The sequence below is a fragment of the Vollenhovia emeryi genome, unplaced genomic scaffold, assembly GCF_000949405.1.
Source record: "Vollenhovia emeryi isolate VEMERY1.0 unplaced genomic scaffold, V.emery_V1.0 DF939230.1, whole genome shotgun sequence".
NCBI lineage: Eukaryota > Metazoa > Arthropoda > Insecta > Hymenoptera > Formicidae > Vollenhovia > Vollenhovia emeryi.
This window is the reverse complement of record NW_011967136.1, coordinates 311,664-335,896: the sequence shown is the minus strand read 5'-3', so window position 1 is coordinate 335,896 and position 24,233 is coordinate 311,664. Positions and strand designations below refer to the sequence as shown.

Sequence of the window (24,233 nt, the reverse complement as noted above, 5' to 3'; positions counted from 1 at the left end):
CAGTAAAACGTCCCACATCTGCGCCGGTCGGGACCGGAACTGAGGGTGCGTTCCGAATTACGCATGAAGCGCGTAGACTGCAATACTGATGCGCAACGCTTCGAAATCGTTCCGTTTTTTTAATGCACGCATAAAGCGCATGAGCGCTTGAGAATTTTGGAACGATTTCCCGAGCGACTTATGCGCTACGCTACAGTGGGCTTGGCAGCTGAGAAAAATGGACGCCGAACGAATCGACAACAAACGTTTAACGGTATCAATTGTATCTGCAATGATACTTTTAAACAAAAACAATAAATGTGATAGCTCTAGCGAAAGTGAAAATGATGATAATGATGATATTTGCATAAGGGATATGCAAATATTATATTGTATACTTATGGCTAATAAAGTACGAGGGAAAATCATTGTAATAGAAAAAATTACTGATTACGTTGAACGCGTAATTCCCAATTATACAATGCAGAGGCTCGACTGTCGGGCCTCACGCGGGGTGATGCAATCCCGAGAACCAAAAATTTCTCTTCTAGGTTAGAAGACGAACAGAACTTGCAGTGAAAATATGTTCCGAATTATGCAACAAACGCATAGACCGCATGAACGCATTAGACGCATCAACTGCCTCAAGTCAAAAGAGAAGCAGTCAATGCGCTGGGAGGAGTGCTAAGAATTCAGTACGGTTAGTACACTCTAGGGAATTCATAGCTCTTTCGAAGCGCTTTCGAAGCGCGCAATAGCTAATTCGGAACGACTTTCTATGTACTCTACGCGCTTTATGCGTAAATCGGAACGCACCCTGACCCAACATCTGCGTCAGAAAGCGGCGGTGGTGGGGGAGCTACCTTTTGAAAACGCGAAGATGTGGGACGGAAACTAGCGAAGATATGGGACGCGCGCAGATGTGGGAAGCGCAGATGTGGGACGTTTTACTGTATGTGACACTCTGGGTTTTGGCCAAACAGAGCTCTCTCGTGGTTCTGGATTAATCTTAAAGTTCGAAAAAATTTCTGGAGGTAGCGACACCGTTTTTCGAACTTTAAGACTAATCCAGAACCACGAGAGAGCTCTGTTTGGCCAAAACCTTGAGTGTCACATAGTTAGGACCCTGTCACAAAGTTAGGGGCTTTTACGGTACCTAATTGTAAAGATTCACAAAAATTTAGAAGTTTTGTTAATTATTATTTGATACTTAACAGTTTTATCATGTAAAGTACAATACCATATTTTTAATAAATAAAAATTAAAACTTTGCTGAAACAAAAATTCAGACTAAAAACAAAATGATACTTATTAGCTTATGACAACTGTGTATGTGTGTGTGCGCGCGCGTATGAGTGTGTGTGTGTGTGTGTGTAGGGGGGGGGGATATTTTTGGCGGGGCAACCACAGCCAAAACCGTTACGCCACTGATTGATAACTATCAAAATATATTAGGCGAGACTATCGATTCCCGTCGATATAAGAGACTGTCCACTGGGCACGTTTCAAGAGGAAACCTTGCAGGGTTTCCGCCGGGGTGGATTAATGCTCTTCGAGTGAACACAAGGCTGCTCGGAGCTCTTATACGTGAAAGAAAGAACCGTTTCCTTTCTCTATTTTCGCCACACCTGAAACAAGTTTTGCGTGCTTTTTTTATGAAACCGACGAAGACAATTCATGGCAAAAAATGTTTTTTTTAACAAAAGAAGTAAACAATCGTTTACTTATGAAATTTAATCAATAATTATATTATAAGATATTTCTCTTAATCGTATAATATCTAAAATATAATATAAGGACAATAATTATTGTTTCTAAAAGCTATAAGTGCAATCAGCGGAGTACAGAAATTATTTGAATTCGCATGTCCAAGCAATTGTTATAATTCCCAGAAATATAAGTTGGCAAATGGAGAAACTACGCAAAGTAGCGAGTTATTAAATTTTAGATTATGTTTAAAATACTATGTAATTTAAAGTGACACGCCAACGAAAGTGTAGACAATATTGAAACTCGTGGTTGTTAAAACGATTACAGTTTGCATTTCGATAATGCGCTGCTTCGTACTTATACTTGCGTTGCGCTTCATCTCACATTTGTTTGAATTCGTGCTGCTATTAATTGCAAGCAATCGATTCTGCGTGACAGGCTATGTGCGGGTGAACAGTGGAAATTTTAAACGATCGTTCATCGGTGACGACGTCGACTGTCATGCAACCGAAGAGCTAAATCGTCTGTACATACGGCAAAATCCCTGTTTCTCGATCACCAACAGACGCCGATTTATCGCAAGTTGTCACCGTAAAACATTTCAGCGTGCATATCTAAAATAAGAAAACATGACAGAAATTCGAAGACATTTCCAAATTTTACAATGCTGCAATATTGGACAATTGTTTAAGAATAAGTATTTAAAAATAAATATTTTTAACCAACTAAATTTTCAACTTGGTCCTCTAAAGATATAAATCAATTACAGTATGAACGCCTTTTATTATTAAGGATCTGGCACAGATGTAGGTGGCCACTTGAATTATCATGTGTGAATCCGTATACCGTATTTATTCCATCTTGTCCTGTGCACCGTTACAAACCGACATGCACAGGTTTTTCCCTTTCGGATAGAATCATTGTCGTCAGTGAATTCACGTGTTATAATATCGCACAGCGATTTTTCTAAATACATATATTAATCGCTGTGCGATATTATAACACGTGAATTCACTGACGACAGTGATTCTATCTAAAGCCTCGTCTACACGACAAGGCGTAAGGCACGGCGCAAGAGCTCAGGCGTCGGCGTTGGAAATAAAATTAGTTTATTTCGCTTGCGCCGCTGCGCCACGACCCTACGATCGGGAAAAATCCTCTTGCGCCTGTGCTCGCGCTCTTGCGCTGCGCCTTACGCCTTGTCGTCTAGACGAGCCTTAAAAGGGAAAAACAGCTGTGCATGTCGGTTTGTAACGGTGCACAGGACAAGATAGAATAAATACGGTATACGGATTCACACATGATAATTCAAGTGGCCACCCACATCTGTGCCAGCTCCTTAATAAATATTTTTATAAATTCATGCAATAAAATAGACATTTCCAAAAATATGCGATTTTAAGGTTAATTTGCAATAACACGTATATTTTATCGTAAACTATATCAAGTATCTCGAAAATATCTTTTATAGATTCGAAAATTTCATGCATTTTAAATTAAATAAAAAGGATTACCTGCGATTATTACTGATCAGTAGGGCTGTGAAATATATGCATTTGCATATTTTTCCTGGTTAACTAAAACATGCAGTTTTAACAAACTGTATATGTTTTGAAACAATTGGAATCAATTTCAGCTAATTTTATTTTGCATATTTGTGCATATATTGTTATAAATGCATATTTTTGCATAAGCGGATTGTAATTGCATATTTTTTTACATATCCGGCATATCGGCACTTGGCACGTCAAACCTTAATGTTTCTGAGCAGGCAAAAGAAAAAAAATCCCCAAAAAAGAGCTACGGGCTCTCTCCCATTCTTCCGTTTCCAAGACTGAGTTTGTGTTTGTTCAGTTGCTGCTTCACCACTTTTCGCGAACTTTTGGTCGCTTTTGCTTCTCTTGGAAATGTAGAAAGGTGTTTGTTCCACTGTAAATGTTCTCTTGGAATAGTTTAATATTGGATTCATGGAAATATTACGACCTTTTGGACCAATAGGTCAGGAGTTTTTTTCTTTTTTAATGTTCGTTGTTAAATTTTTTAAATAATCATTTTTTTAAAACGCGTTTTTCTTTTTTAATATTCGCCATGTGATGTTCCTCTTGCCACTGTTTCTCTGTTTACTTTTATTTGTGTTTATACTTATGTGTATATTGCGATTTCCTTATTTTTTCTCATGGTAGTTTTCGCATATTTTCAGTTTTTAATTGCATATTTTACCAAATATATTTACATATATATGTGCATATTTGTCTGTTTTTATTGCATATAAATCACAGCCCTACTGATCAGAATTTGGATGAAGAACCACACGTGTTGCACATTGATCGTCACGAGCACAAAGGAAGAGGAAGAAAGTGAAGAAACCGGCGCCACCGGCGGATGTCAGCAATACCGGAAATTACGTATACAACATGGCGTTGCTATACACTATATCCGCCCATAGACATAACCTAGACAGCACATTACATACTGAGAATATCCCTATAATATCTCCTGTAGTATATCAATTTTCGTATATTTTTGGGATGTCACCAGTGTGTTCTAAGAACATATATAAAAGTATATTTTGAGAATATACATAACAATATATTCTGATAATATACGATACATATACAAAAAATAATATACTGTAAAAGATGTTCTGAAAACATCCTAAAAATATACGAAAATTGATATACTACAGGAGATATTGTAGGGATATTCTCAGAATATTATGTACGGTACGTACATTCATAGTATGAGTATAGAATATTCGTACAATATCATGTGCTGTCTGGGGTGTATTCAATGAAATTCCAGATTTAACCAATCATAGGCACAGGGTCATTTTAATCATTTGGATCTTCTCGCGAAAGCAGCCCTGATTGCGCGCGTGAAACAGATTTGGGTTCGAACGCGTTTCGTGTAAAAGAAAAGCGCGGTTTAATTCGCCGAAGAATTTATAAAGAAAATTTGTGCAGTCTCCGTTTCGATCCTCCTCTCTTTGTCGACGATGGATGCTGAAAAGTTCGTCTCACAACTCGAATCTTTATTGCACCGATACGCGCGCCCGAAATAACGACGCGACGGCAGCTTTACATCCCGTGCCTTTGAAAAACAAATTTAATAAGAGCAATATGTTACGTTTGTCGCGCAAGTTTTTCAGGCGCATCGATTGTCTACGAAATGGAAAATTTCTAGGAACTCGAGGACCATTCAGCAAATTGATAGGCTACGCATTTCTCGAAACTGGAGCTTGGACCAAGTTCTAGCATCGTGGACGCAGGCCTTAAGACCAGGGCCTGAGCGGAAAGATCGACGTAACCGTTTACGATTCTGTCGTAAGACGTAAGTCGGTGTCGTAAGTGAGCGCACAAAGAATTGTACGACAAATTCTTTGTGCATTGACTTGGGGCCTGAGACAGTCCCTGGTGAAAATAAAAATTGGAGCGTAAATCGAACGTAAGGGGAGAGCGACACAAGCTTAACGAAATGTGTAGGAAGCGTAATTTGGAACAGCGAAGCATAAATAAACTTCGAACGCTTCTTTTACGCTTCCTATACACATTTCGTTTACGCTTCTGTCTCTCTCCCGCCCTTACATTCGATTTACGCTCCAAATTCTATTTTCACCAGGGGTGTTTTACGTTTTAAGTTTGTGTCTTGAGGTAACGCACAATAATTAAGTATCTTAATTATTATTTAATTAATTAACTATTATTAGACTTCTCGACTGAGCGTTTTAAGTATGAAAATGTTCTGCTATGCGGCCCGCAACTTATCCTGGTATTATTTTGTGCGTGAAAACGCCAACAAAAAGAATTACAAGCGCAAGAACTACATTTGACTGTGTCGGCAAGAAAGATGGCTGAGGGATCCCCTTAAGAGTACAAGACAGCCTGCTCAGACCCTCCCGACGCCGACTTAAGTCTTACGACAGAATCGTAAACGGTCACGACGATCTTCCCGCTCAGGCTCATACGCTACGCTCACAATAAGGCTGGATTCAGACTGAACGCGATGAGCGATGAGCGACGAGTGATATCCAATGGGCGTACAGCTTTCCCATGTAACCTGTTCGCCCATTGGATAATCGCTCGTCGCTCATCGCTCATCGCGTTCAGTCTGAATCCAGCCTTAGGCGTAGCCGGGCGTAGTCGGGCGCCGCCACCGCCGTCGCCGATTCCGCGCCGCTGTTATTGATGCGCCGTCGCCGCCGTCACGTCGACCGCGACGCCGCGGAATGCGGGGAACGGCCGCTCGTTTATTTAACGTTGCCGCGCGGCGCCGTTAAATGGAACGGCAGCGACGGAAGCGGCGACGGCGACGGGCGACATACGTGGCGCAACGTGCACGCGCGAGATCGTCGTCGCGGAAGAGGCGCGACCGCGCGCGTCCCGTCCGACGGCGCGACGCGACGCGAACGGATCATCTGAAATGACAATGATCGAAGCCCATTCGAATGCACACGCGACTTCTGTCGCCAATCCCGCGACCTTGTCCGCGGCTCGATAGCGAAACTTTTGATAGGCAAAGCAACTCGAGCTGATCGATAACAGCCGTTAAATATTAATTACACCTTCCGCTCTTTCACGCTTGGATCTCGGTCAAAGTACGTCGAGTGTGGTAGACCGTTCACGCGTTTCGCGCTGAAAAGGCGTCATTTTGTTTTTTAAATTACCGCGCTGCCGTTTAATAATTATGAGTCCTAGCTGACACGCGCATCAGTTTCGAGTCCTCCCCAGTGAGAAATGATTCGTCGATCGATGTCAAAACGATGTCGAATCGACATCGATACCGTCAAATTGACGTCGATTCGACATCGTTTCGACATCGATCGACGAATCATTTCTCACTGGGTCGCAGACTCTCGGTAAAATCGTCATGAGTTCCAGCTGACCATTGTTGCTTGCGTCATCGACACAATTACTCTTTACAGATTTATTCGAGAACAGCTCGACGCGGGAACCAGATTTGGAGATCGCCTCAATTATAATACAGGTAGCATATGCGTGTCCAAAGGACATCTTTAAGGCGGCATTAAGTTGTCTTCTAGACTCCTGGTGAAAATTTTTAACAAAAGACGTTTATATTTATTTATGAAAAGTTTTAGCGATAGTTACATTGTTTGTGAAGAGCTTCGACATTGATGGTCGCACCGTTTGGAAGTGCGTTGCAAGCACCTGGTTAATTTTTAAAACAACAACATTTTACAAACACTTAGAAAACTGTAATGGAAAATGTTTGACGTTGTATCGTTAAACGCAATTTGAACACTTGTAACCGCGAACGTGTCACAAAGGACTCCGTGTGTAAATTTATATCTCACAAACAATTCGATGTTTTCGAAACTCAAATAAAACATCGACTCAACATTTAAACAAACCGGCCTATAGACATATATTATTTTCGCCAGGGACACGCATTGCTATCTGGGATAAGGTCATGCAATGACGAAATGCAATAAAAATTGTGCTTAGAATTTACCCCATTATGCATTTGATCGCGTAATTGACACTTAATTGACGTTAATTAATATTGCTCGATGCTGTCCACGCAAACTATTATCGACGCCGCTCACAATTGATGAAGCGGTTGTACGAATATTCTTACAATACGCGCTAATTATTATTTATGACTTTGCAGCTGATTCACGGAGTGAGAGAAGGTGCCTCGGTTTACCACGGGAACATAACGGCAGCACGGTGCAACGTGCTAATTGTAACTTAACCTTAAAGTCTAACCTCAAAATCGCGGGAGACCCACGTGTTTGTTTTGCACTGGCCCGGAGTGCCGCTCGCCAATTATTGATCTTGCCCTTTGTTATTAATTAAACGAAAGATTCGAACTGTCAGTGTCAACTGTTGACTGAGAACGTTTATTTCACGGACGTGTTCAAAGAATTATATGCAAATATGTAAGTGATAATCGCCGATTGAACATCATTAATTTATTAACGTGTGCGATATAGACACCGGCGATTATTCTTTTGCCATTTATTTTTACACGTGATATATTCTGGATCCAATCTAGAAAGAAGATGAGCTTGTTTGTTATGAACAGGTAGGAGACACAAATCTTGTTAAACAATCGTGGCGCATGGAACACAATGACGAATAATTGCGAATTATTATCCATTACTTTTACTTAATGCAGAATACGTGTATTGTATACAGATATGAGGGCGAGGGCGAGAAGGTGGTTGAAAATGAAACGAATCACTTGTCCGAGCTGCTGAAGAAGATAGAGGAGCGCAAGAGACAAAGGACCGTGGCGAGTAATAAATCCGCACTAGGCCAGGATGGGAATGACTTGGAGGAGCCTGGGGGGAAGAAAAAGAAAAAGCTGCTTAAGGCAGAGAAAGCTGACGATTCGCATATCGTGGACAACAGTGCTGGCAGCGAGAAAATCGATGAGCGAATCGCAGAAACAGCCGAGGTATCAACGAAGAAGAAGAAGAAGAAGAAGAGGAAGAAGAAAGATATTGAGAGCGAACAGCATTCCGCTGCACTAGACAAGAATTTAGAGGAAAGGGATGACACTTTTGCAGAGGAAGATAAAGACACCGCGGAGAAGGACATATCACCGCAGGACAATTTTGTAGTCTTGGGCGCGAGGTCTCGAAAGAAGCAGCGCGAGGCAAAGAGGGTGTTGCCAGATTGGCTGGCGCATCCCGAGGTGATATCTGCTGATTTAAACAGCGGGCCGACCTTGGAAGAATTGCAGTCGATCTTGGACGCCAAACTGGTGGAGGTCTTGAGGGCCAACGGCATTACCAAGTTGTTTCCAGTTCAATCTAGCATAATCAAATGGCTGCACAAGTGCAGGACGGACAGGAAACTGGGATGGTGGCTGAGAGACACTTGTGTGTCCGCTCCGACAGGCAGTGGTAGGTATTTACGGCGTAAATAGTCATGCGCGATGTAATTTTGACCGAGAGCAACGTATATTTTTTATGCCACTCTGTATCGAGTTACTTCATATAATTTTATTTATAGGCAAGACCCTGGCTTATGTATTGCCAATTGTGCAGGAATTGCAAACGCGATTGGTGCCGAAAATTCGCTGCTTGATCGTCCTACCGGTGCAAGAACTGGCCGCACAGGTTCACAAAGTAATGGTCGCGTATACGTCTCACACGAGCCTGAAGGCAGGCTTGCTTTCGGGCGCATTTCCGTTCGAGCAAGAGCAAAACAGCATAATTAAGAGAAGTACGTGTTGTTGCCAGTGAATTAAAAGACTTAAATTGATAAAATACATAAGAACCTTGCTGAATTGTTTGTAAAGCTGAAAGGGGGATGTATTTATCCACGGTGGACATTGTAATCGCGACACCTGGTCGCTTGTTGGATCACATATTGAAGACACCCGGATTTTCCTTGGATTCCCTGAGGTTTCTCGTTATCGATGAGGCCGATCGTGCAACAGAATGGCTACAGTACTTACCTGAGCCTCACTCTAGGGCTCCTATCTTGACACTCGGAAACATGCGCTCAAGGTTAACTTTTTAACAGAATATATTATTAGACACTGTATTTTTTAATAGTAAGGAACGATTCTTAATCTCGGCGATTAACTGGTATGCGCGAGGAGAATTACTCAAATTACTTTATCCATGTTTTCAACAGCAAAGTTATACCAGCTCAAAAGCTATTATTTAGTGCAACCTTGTCGCAAGATCCGGAGAAGTTGAACCGGTTGGGCCTCTTCCAGCCGAGATTGTTCACAACCGTAGTAACCGATAAGGATACCGATGTAAATTTAGATAAAATCGCGGGTGACTTTGTCGGGCGCTACACGAGTCCGGGAGAACTGACGGAACTCGCGGTGGAATGTACCTCCCACTACAAACCAATTGTCCTGCATCAGCTGTTGACGAGGCACGATATCATTCCTAAGACTCTTGTTTTCACGAATTCCGGACAAACCGCGCATAGACTGGCGCTTTTGATGCAGTTACTCTTGTCAGAACGGAATGTCGCAGTGGGAGAGCTATCTGCCCAGCTCGCGTCAAAGCAACGCGAAAGTGTTTTGGCGAAATTCGCAAACTCGGAGATACGTGTGTAAGTCTTGCGCTTTGCCAAAGCGAAATAATTCCAATTCTGCAAAGAAAAATAATATTTGTGTCTTAGAAACAAAACATTTCTTATTATAATTTTACCATAAACATGAGACAAAATAAAGGGTCTATTTAATAAAGTATCTTTTTACTAACATAAGAAGAAAAATAGTTTAGCTTTAATGATTTAAATAATATTGATTACTCTTTTTAGATTAATAAGTTCGGACGCACTGGCTAGGGGCTTGGATATTCTGGATGTGCAGCTAGTTGTATCTTACGATCTCCCGAAGCACATTAAGGGCTATATACATAGAGCTGGTAGGACTGGGCGGGCCGGAAAACCGGGCACCGCGGTGTCTATACTCACAGGGAATCAGGTCGGGATATTCAAACAAATGTTAAGCGGCGCACATAAAACCGTGCCCAACATTGAACAAATGGAGCTGCATGCAAGTGCAAAGGCGGTCGATTATCAAGGTCACTTTGAGAAATTAAAGGAGATTCTCGAGAAGGAAAAGAACGAGAGCCTCCAACGAACGAAGGCCACTAAGCGTAGACGCGTGGCAAGTGTGACCAAGCAAGGTGGAAGTGTGGAATAATATTTTATATGAGGATAGAAATAAAAGAATACTTGTGTATTACTTACGTGGTATACCAAGTTATCAATTACCTTCGAAAAATCCCTGAACAATAGAATTAACATTCATTTAACGGTTGACGCGTCGAGCCCTCAATGCTGTAAAAGGTCCTGTAGAAGAAACGTATCGAATACAGATAGTAGGGTAACATCGATAATAACATTTTATTGTCTGAAGTTAATAGTATCGTACATCATGCTCATTCCCTATGATTCGTTCTATGGGTAGTCGCGATTTATCTTGTTTCAAATTGTTACTAATTGTTACTCCCATTGTTCTTTGTTCCGTCGAAGGCAATGTATTCACAGTTTCAATTTACAAAAGGTAAACGACGTCGCATTTACGACTAACGACTGCGGATACAAGTTATTTACTATTATTGCTGTGCATGGCTGCATTGCTCAGAACCGATCGTACGGAATTTCTCTTTAATACCCAATGTTACTGGGATGCGTCATTGCAATTTTCTTTCGCACATTGTTGAAAAATGTCATGGCAGCTCTGTTGTTTGCTGAAATAGCCACAGCGCATAATCGTAACAGCGATTGCAAGTTGGGATTAAATTGGGATACAAACGTGTACTTTGAATTAAATTTAAAAAAGAAAACCCGACAAACGGGTATCGAATATTCTTCTTTTTTAAAGAAGTTATTTCTACTTGTACGGCAATGGTGTCTGTAAAGTGTTCAAAAGTGAACGATATAAAAAAAAACAATCGTTTTGACACGCGTCTCTAATTAATCGGTTTCGGTTTTAGTCGCAAGCAACTTTTCTCAACGATACATTTATACATGCGTTTGACGTTTACATTTTGCGATATCTTTTGCCATATCAATGTACAACGTGTGAATTTTGATTTTCGCATAAACCATATTGTGCGTTTTCTCTTCGGCATCGCATTATTTTCACATGACATTCAATTACGCGACTCCGGCCAAAGTTCAGGCACCCCAAACTTGTAATTCAAACTTCGGCTGTGTTCAAAGCCCGTCGGGATTGTTACTGTAATTTCGTATTGCGCGACCGCAGTCGCCGAGTTGAATTAAATCGCACGGACGCTGAAATACGGACACTGACCACTCGGATACTGTCGATCTCCCAAAAAAAACGAGCTCTCTTTGTCCCTTTCTAATCGATACTCATAGATTTCCATCTAATTGACGTATTACAGACAGTCGCGTGTTGCACTTTGTTCGCTAAAAATCTGAGGCGGATTGCCCTAACAGGTCGATCTTCGGTTTTCCTAAGGATTTTAAGCGAAAGTATTCGATTTTTTCACAAAACACAGAAGATTTAACGATTCAATATGGGGATACCTGGCGTCTTTGTCTCAAATTTTGCATATTCGTAGCCTTAGGCCTTCGCGACTCCCCCAATTCACCCGTAGATTCGTTAATAATTAGCAGCCAGACTGCTGTGGTGGATATGAGATCGGCAACCTCTTGTCACGTATCGACTATATTCAGTTTCGTGTATAATTTTTATGTCGAATATGGGAATAAAGAAACGAAAAGCTCATAAATATACAAGATATTATAGATATAGACTATATTAAACGCCGAGAAAATTCACACAATAAACTCACAGTTTAAAAAACACTAAACTAAACGAAATTTGATTAATCGTGAATTATAAGGTACTTTACAAAGTGCATCTTCAAAGTTGCAAACGTAAAAAGAATTTTCTAATTTCCAGCATCTCGGCGAGAGGCTGAAACTTTGAATTATCTGATAAAAATTCTGATGGGAAGCTTTCAAATTTAGGATCAATGTAATGAATTAATGTAATGAAGCTCCTGAGAGACTGAGCACCTCGGTAATTTATATAAACAAGTTTGTATTCAAGCGACGAGACTCTTTCTGATTGCCGATCTCCTTCCCGCGAAGCTGTTCTCCCAAAAGTTTTAGCAGCTCGATGAAAGCATCCGCTCGGACTTTCGTTGTCTGAACTTCGAACGCGAACGAGCAAGATTCACACTTACTTACGTCTAATGTATGTATATGTAACTGTACGTGGATACACGTATCGTGCGAGCACGACTTATTTTTCATGTTCATTATGTTACACCCGCCTTACGAACCCGCCTTCTATATATATATATTTATCGTATCATTACAAAATCTAGCCTCGTTCGAGAGTACACCGAATCGAACGAATCCTAAACGCTTACCTCGAAATTCCGAACGTTCACACACAGCTTCTGTGTTATTTACACATATGTCAATATATGTAATATACGAGCGTATGTACATACATTAAACGTGGTCCTATATGATTCATATGTCTCTCGTTGCCGTGTATATGTATTTTTTTTTAAATTTTAATACTTAACGCGAATGAATTTTTGCCACGTTCCTGCGGCGGCGTATCTTACAGTAGAGGGATATTCAACGGGTTTTGTCTAACGGGACTCCGTATTATGAAAAAATGTACATTATGTATACATTGCATATACAGAGTGTATAAAAAATTCGCGTTCTTCTCTTTACACTTATTACCGTATATATAAAAAAAAATGGTTCGCTCCTTCCTTTAAAATGATTCAATCGATGAGAATTTAAGGACGAAAATCGATAGTGTGGAGTTTCACGTCCTTCAATTGACGTTGCATTTAGTTCAATCAAACTTCCACCATTTCGCGCGACAGTTAGAGAGAAGACGGTTGCACGATATATTTTCTATATACCCTGCATATTTTGTATGGAGTGCACCAAGCAAGTCTGCGATGTGCTTAAAAACTCGCCGGATTTCTGCAAAGTGCCCGCCACTTTATCGCCAAGTGTATATATTTAGATACAATAATATATTATTTACACAGTACACACAGGATCGACCCTTTCAACTATACAATAAAGACGTTAACGCAAAGGAATGATTTAAAAAATACACTTTATACACCTAGTAGTACAACGTGTCGGCGCTTTCGTTACATTAATTTATTTTACGGCATTCGCGCGAGTGTCAATTATTCACCCCGATCGGAAAATATTTCGAAAATCATAGGACGAGATCTGGATGAAGCTTGGAATGCTGGAATTATGCGTACATATTTCAAACAACATATGTAGAAATAGAGACCTTTCATATTTCATTTATATTGATAAATATTTGCGCAATGTATATAAATGGTATGTTAGCAAAACTGTTGCGTTTTGGCGAATCACCTTGGCAGAATATTTGCACAATTAAATTGCCGTCGTGTTACGACGAGCTGCCGCTACGAGGCGTCTCATACTCGTAAGTAACACATGGTCATAAGATTTGAGAATTTTACTTACCAGAGACTCTGTAATCAGAGACTGGCCATATTTTTAAACATTTATTACACGTAATTGTGTTGCTGGGCAATTTTGCTTCCAAATGTCGAAATAATTGTGCACGATTTATCCCCTAAATTGAGATTATCAATTTTTGGGCGAATACCATTTAGAAATTTTATTCCTACAGAAATCGAATCACCTTAAAGCAATCGTGAAATTTCCCTCTTTTGGATGATGCAATTATTACACAATATTTGATGACATTTTCCTATCGGGGCAGTTACGAATAATTGACATTCGCGCGACAATAACGGCACGTTTAAGCGCAATTAAATCAATACGAGGTTCGCGACGAATCTCGCGGCGGGATATTTCCTGAACGAATAACGGGAAAGCAACGTTAAATCGCCGGCATTTTCTAGCGAGCTTTTAAGCCGAATGGAAATCCGATCTGACGAGATACCTTCGCTATACCGTATTTATTGTCGTGCCCTCCGCTCTGCGTACGGACTACAGTATACGTCGGCTCATCTAATCGTAAAAGCGCGCCGACCGAATTAAGCCGCGCCAATTTGCGATAGTCGAGCGCACATTTAGCCCGCGACCAGAGTGTCCTGGTCGCGACGGGTGCTCGTGGAAAGATAACAATGTATCGTGGAAGACGAAACGGGGCCGCAAAACGGTCGCCAGCGAAACGGGTAGGGGGTCAGGAGGAGCCTGGGCGAAAACCTCGAAGTAATCTTCATCTTGTTCGGCAAAAAGCTTTTGCATCTTATCGATCCTCTGTATTTTATATCGATACATCCGCAACGTATCGCTGTCAACAGCAACAATAACAGCAAGACAGTGATTTATTTTCGAACAACGGCGAATTCCCGGAAACGGGAAATTATGTATGCACGGAGCAACTCGACGAGAGAGGCTCCACGGGGCCCGTCAGATGGATCGATTAATCCACGTTATCGCTCGTTTCCGGACCGCTCGATTACGGAAAAGCTCACGCGAATTTTCGCTGTGTGTCTACAAATATAATCCTTCGCTACGAATGTTGATATAATGGAAAAAAACAATTTTTTTTTAACATGACAAAGTATACTTTGACACTTGCCGAAAGTATAGTTAGAGTTTTTTTCATTTTCAATTTTTATACCAATGTTTCAACCGCTATGCCTAATCTACAATGTGCTCTTTGCGTTTACACGGAATTTTCTTTTAAAATGTACCCTGAAAATCATGTAATCGTAGGACAACGTGGTATTTTGAAGAACTTTATGAGTTTTTAAAAAACTTACCTCTTACTAGAAAATGTATGGTAAAATGTCCAAAAACTCTCGTAAAATTCTTGGAAATGCCACGTTGTTCCACGATTACAAGATTTTCAGGATAAATTTTAAGAGAAAATTCTCCCCAGTGTAAAAACGTTTGGTTTCGCATAAGCGAGTCAAAACGCTTTAAAAAATTCGTCGACAACGTACGATTGTGCAACGTATAACGTACAACTTATCAACCTGCACAAATTTTTTAACGTATTTTTTTGCCTACAAAATAGAATGTTTCTAAACGCAAAGGGCACGTTGCAGATTAGGCTTTAAGGAACAACGTATATCCTGGAATACGCACTTTTCTCGTGTCATTCAACTCTAAGCGGCAAAAATGCGAGCATTCATTTGCGAGAACTTTTAACGTCGAAATTCGTGCATCGCGCGAACCTCGATGTTTCCTCCGACAAAAATGTCTCTCATAAAGCGAACTGAATGTGAAACGATTTTCCCGATAAATAGCGTTGAAAAAGCAGGATGTGTTATTCTTCGATCCGTCTATTTCGACCTACAGATTTGTTTGCCTCCTGCTTCAGCTTTTTGCGAGGTCTGTCGAACAGTTAAATTCAATAGCCGCGACGGGACTCCACAACGAACTCTGCAGCATGCAGGATGTCGGCACCGAGAACTCATCTCGCAGTTCCGGGCACATTCGCACCTCCCCCGTGTTATCTCCTTTTTCCGCGTTCGCCGTGTCGATCGGGCGATGCACGAACTTGTTTGACCTGTATTTTATCTACAGTCCGATTAATCGCCGGTTACGTCTAAACGAGAGAAAAAAAAAGAGGAGGAAGAGAGAGGTAGAGCCTCTCTAACGCACGTGTTGACATCGTGTCGCGCATATTTACAGAGACCCCAGTCGAAAGTTTCGACGCGGTCCTTTTGGTCGCGGCAGTGACTACATCCGATCGTATCTAGAAATACATCCTTGTTATATCGAATAAGGGGAAGACCTATTTCTTTTCTTCTCTTCTTCTTTCTTTTTTGCGTGGCTTCGCACCCTCCGTCACATCCTCTCGACTCCTATTTCCAACACGAGTCTCAAGTACTCAAACAGTGCTACAGAAACATTTTTAGAAAGAGATAGGACCCGCAACTGCGACAATTTATAATCGTTTCGGCTGCGATAACGGAACGGAAAGGGAAGTTCAAAACGTAGTATGAGATCATTTGACTTTATAATATTTTTATATAATTATATTTCTCTGTATTTAAAATGTGATTTTTTTTTCAGACGTCATTATTTAATCGAAGTTTCCTGAAAGATGCTAATGTACTTCAGTAGATTGTTATTTGCAAAATAGAAGCACTGTCGTGAGATCCAAACGACTCGGAAGCAGAGTCATTTTCTCTTCTGTACATATTTCGACCGAATATTTACTCCTTCATCCTCCGTTTATATTTACAATCATCGCCAGCGGGACTGACCTACCCAGATAGGATTGTCGCGTACGCACGGCGTGTCCCTTTGCGTTACTTTTGGGCGACTAATGAAGATCCACGAGCGGTCCCTGACTGACCCCTCTGCTTGCTTTCCTAAGTTCATTCATTAATCTCTATCCTGAATTTATAATAGCTTCGTACGTAAATGGTGTCCGATGATACGCGAAATGTTAATTCTCTTATGAACAAGAAATTATATGTCGTAGTGATTTAATCGAGAGCGAGATAGAGAGAGAGAGAGAGAGAGAGAGAGAGAGAGAGAGAGGGGGGGGAGGGGGGGGATAGCTTATCCTGTTTTTTTTTACGAAATATATGTTTCATATGTTTCTACGTAAATAATATCTTAGAAACGATCGCGATAGTTCGATGCGCGATTAAAGTTTTCGTAAATTGTAATTTTATAAAGATGGATTCCTAGAGTAATTGCACGAGAAATTTAATGTTTATCTTTAAAATCGTGATTAAAGAGGTAAAAGCAGCTGAGGAATTATATAGATGATAGGGGGTAATGAAGATAATGACCAGTCGATATCAGATTCCGTCGGAATCAGGCTCTTCTCTCCCTTAAAGAGATTGGTTTTCTACTCCTCAAAGATATTGGATTTCGCGATCGATACTTAGAGCGGAGCGCGTAATCCGAGAAAGCATTTTGACATCGCAAAAAACGTAAAGTACATCAAATAATGATTAAAGCAGAAAGAGTCTGTAATATCCAGAGATTTCTTTATAACGATTACTCTCTTTAAATATATTCCGACAAGCTTCGAGAGAAAACTTTTGCCATTATTAACAGCAGAGATAATCGTTTCCTACAAGGCAGTTGTGTAACGTTGAATATATTTCACGATTAATTTTATTCTAGGGGAAAAGTTACGGTCAAATTGATACAAAATATAAGAAAACATAAAAATTTTTCAACGTTTACGTACATTACTTAAATGTTTAGTAAAATAAAAACTAAATATATACTCGATAAAGTCTTGACCGTTTGATAAAAGGATAGAGAAGCGCTTTTAAAAATTCATAATAATCTCAAGCACGTATTAATCTCGAAAGATCTCAGAAAGTTCCTTCAGTCGGGCACGTTAAAGTTTTAAATCAATGTTAATTCATCAAATGTTAATTCGTCTACCTGAGTCGCGCGGAATCGAGATCCTCTAAATCTATTCTTCAGTCCGGCTCGTGGATCTTCATAATCGCCGTTTCTCTCGTCGTTCATATCTGAAACTCTTCGCCGTCGTCTTACAGGGTGGTCGGCAGAAGAAGCAAGAGCAAGATCGCGGAGACCGAGGGATGCCTGAGGTTCGCGGCATTCACGACGATCCAAGGCGGCGGTATGGAAGGCACGACGGGCCTGTCCGTTCTCTGGCCCTCCTGAGTGCTGCCGGTCATAATTTGCGTGGTACCGAAATCGTCATCGCCACTGACGGAATCGCCCTCCTCGAAACCGCCTGCGTATCCTCGCCTACCGTTGCTGCTGTTGCTCTTCTTCTTGCCCTTCGATATCGGCTTCTTGCGCTGTCTGATATCCGTGTTCTTCGTGAGCGTCGTCGGTGTCGTCTTCGCGGAGAGATGCAGCTCTAAACAAAAAAAATGACGCGGCATTAGCGAAATAAATCGTGGTGCACGCACGCGCCATGTGGAAACAGCGTTGACAGAATTACTTGAAATAACATTAACCCTTTGAAGCATGGTGGTAATTATATATTATTTTTTAATATTGTCAAACGTAGGGCGCATCACTCAATTTAAGTTGCGAACAAACCGCTAGAGAGAGAAAGATGGGAGCCGGTAAAATAGGATTTTGGATAATATCGGGAAATTCTCTTTACCTTGCAATCGCACCACACCGTCGTACTTGCCGAGCGCGTTGACGGACGAGCACATGTAGCCGCCGAAGTCCCGTTTTTCCAGGGAATGGACAGTGAGATTCATTTGCCAGGAGTACTCATTCAGCGGGTGCTCCGTCATTACGTATTTGTCACTGGGCAGCAGTTTCTCGCCTAAATAGAAAGCGAATGGAAATATTGCGCTATTTTTAATTGCGCGGCTCTTTCGTGTGCAGGCAGGATGTCGCGTTCGCCGCGCAATTCAATTTCTGCCCCACAAAAGCGATCAAAAGCACAATCTTGCAATATAGGCCGATACGAGCCGGTAAAATACTGCTCGTTTAAAACGCGTCTAATAATAGACACTTATGTAACTTTGGAACTTAACTCCAACGATTTTCTATGTGACAGTGCACACGGCCAGTTTGTTAAACGTTAAAATTACGTTCTCAAGCTTTAATATGTTTGAAAATAAAATGTTTACTTTAACGTCAAAGGCAGCTAATGCACGGCAAAGTAAGTTCTTAGTGCTAATACACTGGGTAGCGATAAATATTTCCGCGAGAAAAATAAAGGATCAAATAAACAAGATGAAAAACATATTCGCGTCCACACTCGAGTCAATAACCGCGATAGAAATGCAGCTTACAAACAACGCTTTTATGGGTTTCCAATCAGAGCGATACAAATGACTCAATTTTTGCTACAACTGTATCAATTATTCGCGTATGTATTTTTCAATATTTGCGTATATCGTTTATTGCGCGGCATAAAGTAACGCTTTGAAATCATCATCCGCGAGAAACTGTCGTCGTTAATCAGAAATTTTCAAACGCATTGATTTTCACTGGAGATTTTTACAGGGCCTTTTTTTCGGAGCGACAGCGCGTTTACGAGCAATTCACGAATTTACATATTTGATTAACGCAGGGCGTCTGGCGCAAAAAATCTTCTCACAACGCGATAAAAGTATAATACAATCCCGTGAAAGCGTATGTGTGTATGTATAAGCGCGGCTGCGTGAGCGCGGAGATTTTCAATCTAACGCAATTCTGACTTGCAATCAATATTATTATGGTACATTGGAGTTTACGCTTTAGAAACTGATTGCAGCGATTCTATGGTTAATCAAGGGTGCAAATCTGTTGGTGTAACGTGACATAATACAAATTACGGGGTGTCTGATTATCAAATTCAAATTTCAGCAAATTCTTGGACGGACTTTATGTGATTCGCGAGAAAGTTTCTTTTTCAGCGACGTACAAATCCTAAAGATAATTGTATCACGAGGTTTCCGAAAACAGATGTCACGCCAGAGGAAGACTGTTTCTAAAATTGTATACATAACACGTTAAAACAATTACGTCTTTTCAAGAATGAAAATAATCGCTTGCCGTAATTTTTGGATGTCGAATACGATCCCAGATGTCAAATTATCCGTTGCATTACAATTTTTAGACATTTGTAGTTAAAGTTACTAAATATTTTGCCATATCGTACGTCACATAATTGCCATGTGACGTGTTGCGTGCAGAAGATAACATGTCAAAATACACTAACATAGAGTCCTTTTTGTAACTTTAACTCCAAGTTTCTCAAAATAATATCGTGATGGAGCAATTTAATAAAAAGGATCGCATTCTGTATTAAAAAAAATAGGAGGTGCGATTATTCTCGTTGCTGAGCATTTTTTTGTCGAACAGTGGAATTTGCGGGGCAAAATATCGCGTGAAAAGTCGTAGGCCATACTAAACACTGTATCATTTCTCACCTGCGTCTCTGTACCAAGTGTTCATAGCATGCGGCGATGCTTCGACGTAACATTGCAGCATGACGTCGCTATTAATCGGCGCAACCACTAATTGATTTGTCACCTTAATAAGAGGTGAGACTGAAACAACCGAGCATTCAATTATCGCAATTAAAGAATAACAATATAGCAACGTAGCATCTGGTACCGAGAACAGCACATTGCCCCGTCGTCCTTTTTTACTCCTCGAACTATTATAGCGCTGGACAAATGCAGTATGCATTGTTAATATTGTAGACGAAATAAAAATAATGAAGAGCACGTGTCGCGTTTATTCTCAATACTCATCATATAAATCCTACTTTTGAACAGAGAGATTAATTCTTGTCCTGATAAGTTTGCGAGAATCGTCTCAAAAGAATTACCTGGTTAATTACAAAAACCGGTTATGTAGTAGCGAAAAAATTTTAGTGCGTTATTTAGAGACAAGCGAAATAAGGTCAGACAGAAAACAGAATAGATAGAATAAGGAATGGGGTGAAAAATGCATTTGGAATCCCAGGGGGAGACCGCGTGCTGCTCATTCAAGAATTAACTGGTTGCACCGCACTTTGTGCACGGGCGCCACCGCCGGTGGGTTAATATTACATTTCGTAAGCAGCGAATTAATGCGAAACCCTTTGCGCTCAAATATTTACACGACCCGCGACGACGTGGATAAATCGTCAAGCCCGCCCGGTTAATTTTGCAGTAGCGCGCGGCCGGAAGTTTCGCGCGCGAGAAAAACGCCCTCGCGAGCGAGCGGACTTCGGGGGTTGATAAAGTTTTCATTTGCGAATGCCGTTAACCAAATTGCATGGTGATTTTTTAGCCTCCCGATACGCGCGGCGTATAACGCTGCGAACAATGCGCGCACATTCCCGGTAATTCTATTGTTTCTCCCAGAAGAGTGTTATTGGCATACTTTTCGCAACAATGTTGTCTTCCGGTGATGAAACTTTGGATTGCCCAGCAGATCATATTATCTTTGCGTTATTATGCGATATTTGAAAAGGGTATAGAACTTGAATGTACCGAAATAAATACAGGGTGAGTTTTTTAACTTGAGACTGCAAAATATCTGGAAAAATAAGCATTGTGCGAAAAAATGTTCGAAATAAACCCTCAATATTTTCGAGGGGGCAATTCCGTCCCGCAAAAGCCGCCTGCCGTTCCCCCTGGAAGTGGGGCGGGGGGTAACTTTGAAATCTTAAATGGGAACCCCAATTGTTTATAATATTATTTTATTCTATTAATTAATATGAACAACTTTTGTCTGGAACATTTTTTATTTGCCTAATACTTTTTGAGATGTTCAAGAGAAAATTCATAACATTTTCAATATTTAGCTTATGATATCTCGATAACTGTTTGTCGGAGGGAAAAGTAGTACAGGACTTTTTTTATGTGATTTGGTCTCAGGAATATACTGTTGCAATAGTGCTTCAATTATTGGAAATTTTTGTGTATTGTAAAATACATAAAATTTACATACACAAAAATTTTCTATGTCACGTAAAAAAGTCCTCTACTACTTTTTCCTCCGACAAACAGTTATCGAGGTATCATGAGTTAAATATTGAAAAAGTTATCAATTTTCTCTTGAATATATCAAAAAATATTAGGCAAATAAAAAAATGTTTCAGACAAAAGTTGTTCATATTAATTAGTATTATAAAATAGTATAATAAACAATAGGGCTTTCCATTTAAGATTTCAAAGTTACCTCTTGCCCAACCTCCAGGGGGAGGGGGCGATAGGCGGCTAACTTTTGCGGGATGAAATTGCCCCCTCAAAAATATCGAGGGTTTATTTGGACCATTTTTTGTACAATGCTTATTTTTTCAGATATTTTGCAATCTAGAGTTAAAAAAATTACCCTGTTTACAGAAATAAATGTAAAAGTTGATCGAATTATAGTTAAATTTATCGAAATAACGAAAAACTGTTCGTGATGATATATTAATAATTGAATCTTTTTTTCGTGTCGTTCGATGCTACTCATGTTGCGTACGATGGTTTTAAAGGGAAACTTTTTGAATGGAAATTAGGTAACGTAGATATATCGAAAAATGTTTTGTAGTTTGACTCAACCTCATTTCTCATTTAAAATCTCTATCGATGTATTCCTAGCCACAGCACCCTATAAAAGCAGGGTGATAGTTTTACCGCCGATATTGAAGAAGTATTAATAATCGACACGGTTCTCATCCTAATAATTAAACTACATTATATAAAGTACATTTACAAGAGAGCTCGATATAGCCGAAGTAGGAAAATCACATTCCCTTTAACATTCATGATTATCCAGGTGAAAAACTTTTTCATAAGATCTCATAATATTTTTAAGAAGTTTTTTATATTTTAAATTTATGAAGATTTACAAAAAAATACCTTCAACTTTTTCAGATTTTATAACTTTTCGTCGGAAAGTGTAGAGTGAGAAATTATTAAATATTTCAGAATACATGGATATAAAAAATTCTAAAGAAACATAAGCTGTCACAGTATTTCTGAACAGTGTTCTAATTCGTATAAAATATCTGAGAAATTGTTTTACAAAATTACGTGAAGAATTCTGAGTAAGTTTTTCACCAGGGTGTACTAATTGTTTACTCAATAAAATCAAATTATAAGTGAAAGAAGGTCGAATTCCGGGATTATGCGAATTTAAAAAATTAAAAAGTTTCACATTAATAAGCAATTGTAAAAAAATCTTACTTTGTAATTGATTCCTTTTTGTGCAAATTTGGGAGATATATTAGAGTTTTTCGATATAAAAAGTTGCTTCAAGCGCACACTGTCTCGCCGGCATTATAATCATTATATACCGCGTTTAATTAAATAATTAATTAACGCTCTCATCTTTATCCGTCCGTCTTGTCACACGTGAACTTGCGAAGGATAGTTACAGGCGGGTAATTATGCAGTATAACGCACAGGGACGGATCCACGAAATCCTTCAACGATAGCAGCTTTTAGACTCAAAGTCTAGATTTTCAGACAATCGCATCTCGCCGTAATTATCATTCGCAATTGTGAATCCCGTGTCTTTTACGAGTAACATTTATATTTTTCTCTCGAGAAGTTAAAAAGCCTTCGCGATTCGTCTCGTCAAAGTGCGCGATTGATGGCACTTGTAGCCGTTGCTTGACAATTGTGAGAGCCGGAATGATGTTCGGGGCGTTCTACCCTGCTGTATTCAATACGACGACGACGGGGCGACGGCTAATTAACGTCCGCATCTGCGGCGCGATACCTACAGTGAACATCGACGGAGTAACGCTTGCTGACCGTCGGCGGCACATTGTTGCTGGCTATGCAGAGATACGTGCCCATCTCTTGCCGCAGCACCCCCGTCAGTTCCAGTGTCTCGCCGACGAGTGTTTTCAGAGCTGCAAAATCGGGAAGATCAATATTTAGGCATTTTTACCATCGCGCGCATATCTTCGCGCAAAATTCTGCCCCGGGAGACAAGCTGGGCCCGTCCAATATTTTCTCATTATTCTTTCTTTCAATCGCAAAAAAAAATAATATATACCCCCTCATTGTATTTTCAATGACATTAATAATAATTTTGCGCGTGGTCGCAATTTATGCAGATGCTATTCCAATAACTCAGTATGATAAATGCGCTCCGATAGAGTTTACTGAGATTTGCGTTAAATGTGTATTTGATGCGCGTCTACATAAAATCGCAGGCGCGATTTTCATATGAAAATATATTTTCAACATAATAGCTTCGGCGGGACGCGCGCGAGAGAATTGTTTGAGATATTATGTTGAAATGGTATGTTACTGACGTCATCGGTCCCAGAAAAAGTATAAGAATTAATTTTGTGTCGTAGAAGAAATTCAGCTGATTTGCAAATCCAGCTGATTGTGAGTAATAAACATAATGAGAAAAACAAAGGGATTCCAATTATTAAGCATATTATTATATATTCGAAAATAATATATTCTAATTTATAAATAATACGATATGTGTACTTTGCTGTCGTAATATATTTGCATTTATTTGCATTGATTTCAAGCAGCAACCTTTAATAGCTAAGAAATTCAGCTGATTTGCAAAACCAGCTGATTGTGAGTAATAAAAATGATAAGAAGAACTAAAGGAATTTTAATTATTAAGTATATTATATTTGAAAATAGTATTTTCTAATTTATAAATAATACGATACGTGTACTTTGCTGTCGTAATATATTTGCATTTATTTGC

At 40.0% G+C, this 24,233-nt stretch overlaps 2 protein-coding genes across 4 annotated transcripts in view; one reads left to right on the top strand and one right to left on the bottom strand.

Moving 5' to 3' along the window:
- The first annotated feature begins 7,334 nt into the window (after positions 1 to 7,334).
- On the top strand, positions 7,335 to 13,239 carry LOC105560443 (probable ATP-dependent RNA helicase Dbp73D). Its single transcript, XM_012009573.1, has 6 exons — positions 7,335 to 7,734; positions 7,848 to 8,560; positions 8,670 to 8,882; positions 8,959 to 9,169; positions 9,300 to 9,734; positions 9,945 to 13,239. The coding sequence occupies exons 1-6, from the start codon at positions 7,712 to 7,714 to the stop codon at positions 10,330 to 10,332; spliced, it is 1,983 nt and encodes a 660-aa protein (XP_011864963.1). The 5' UTR covers positions 7,335 to 7,711; the 3' UTR covers positions 10,333 to 13,239.
- A 3,416-nt stretch (positions 13,240 to 16,655) lies between these two features.
- The window catches only part of LOC105560441 (lachesin-like), a 231,017-nt gene continuing 223,439 nt past the window's right edge, over positions 16,656 to 24,233 (bottom strand). For all 3 annotated transcript variants that reach the window (XM_012009568.1, XM_012009567.1, XM_012009569.1), the window contains 4 exons: positions 23,275 to 23,406; positions 19,994 to 20,113; positions 18,226 to 18,396; positions 16,656 to 17,973 (listed from right to left, as the gene is read on the bottom strand). In XM_012009568.1, coding sequence (XP_011864958.1) covers positions 17,636 to 17,973; positions 18,226 to 18,396; positions 19,994 to 20,113; positions 23,275 to 23,406 — 761 coding nt within the window. In that variant the 3' untranslated portion in view covers positions 16,656 to 17,635. The remainder of the gene's footprint in view (positions 17,974 to 18,225; positions 18,397 to 19,993; positions 20,114 to 23,274; positions 23,407 to 24,233) is intronic.

Coding starts and splice junctions, on each gene's coding strand:
- LOC105560443 (XM_012009573.1), top strand. CDS start 7,712: ATGAGCTTGTTTGTTATGAACAG. Junction 8,561..8,669: donor GTCCGCTCCGACAGGCAGTG/GTAGGTATTTAC, acceptor TTTTATTTATAG/GCAAGACCCTGGCTTATGTA. Junction 9,735..9,944: donor GCAAACTCGGAGATACGTGT/GTAAGTCTTGCG, acceptor TACTCTTTTTAG/ATTAATAAGTTCGGACGCAC.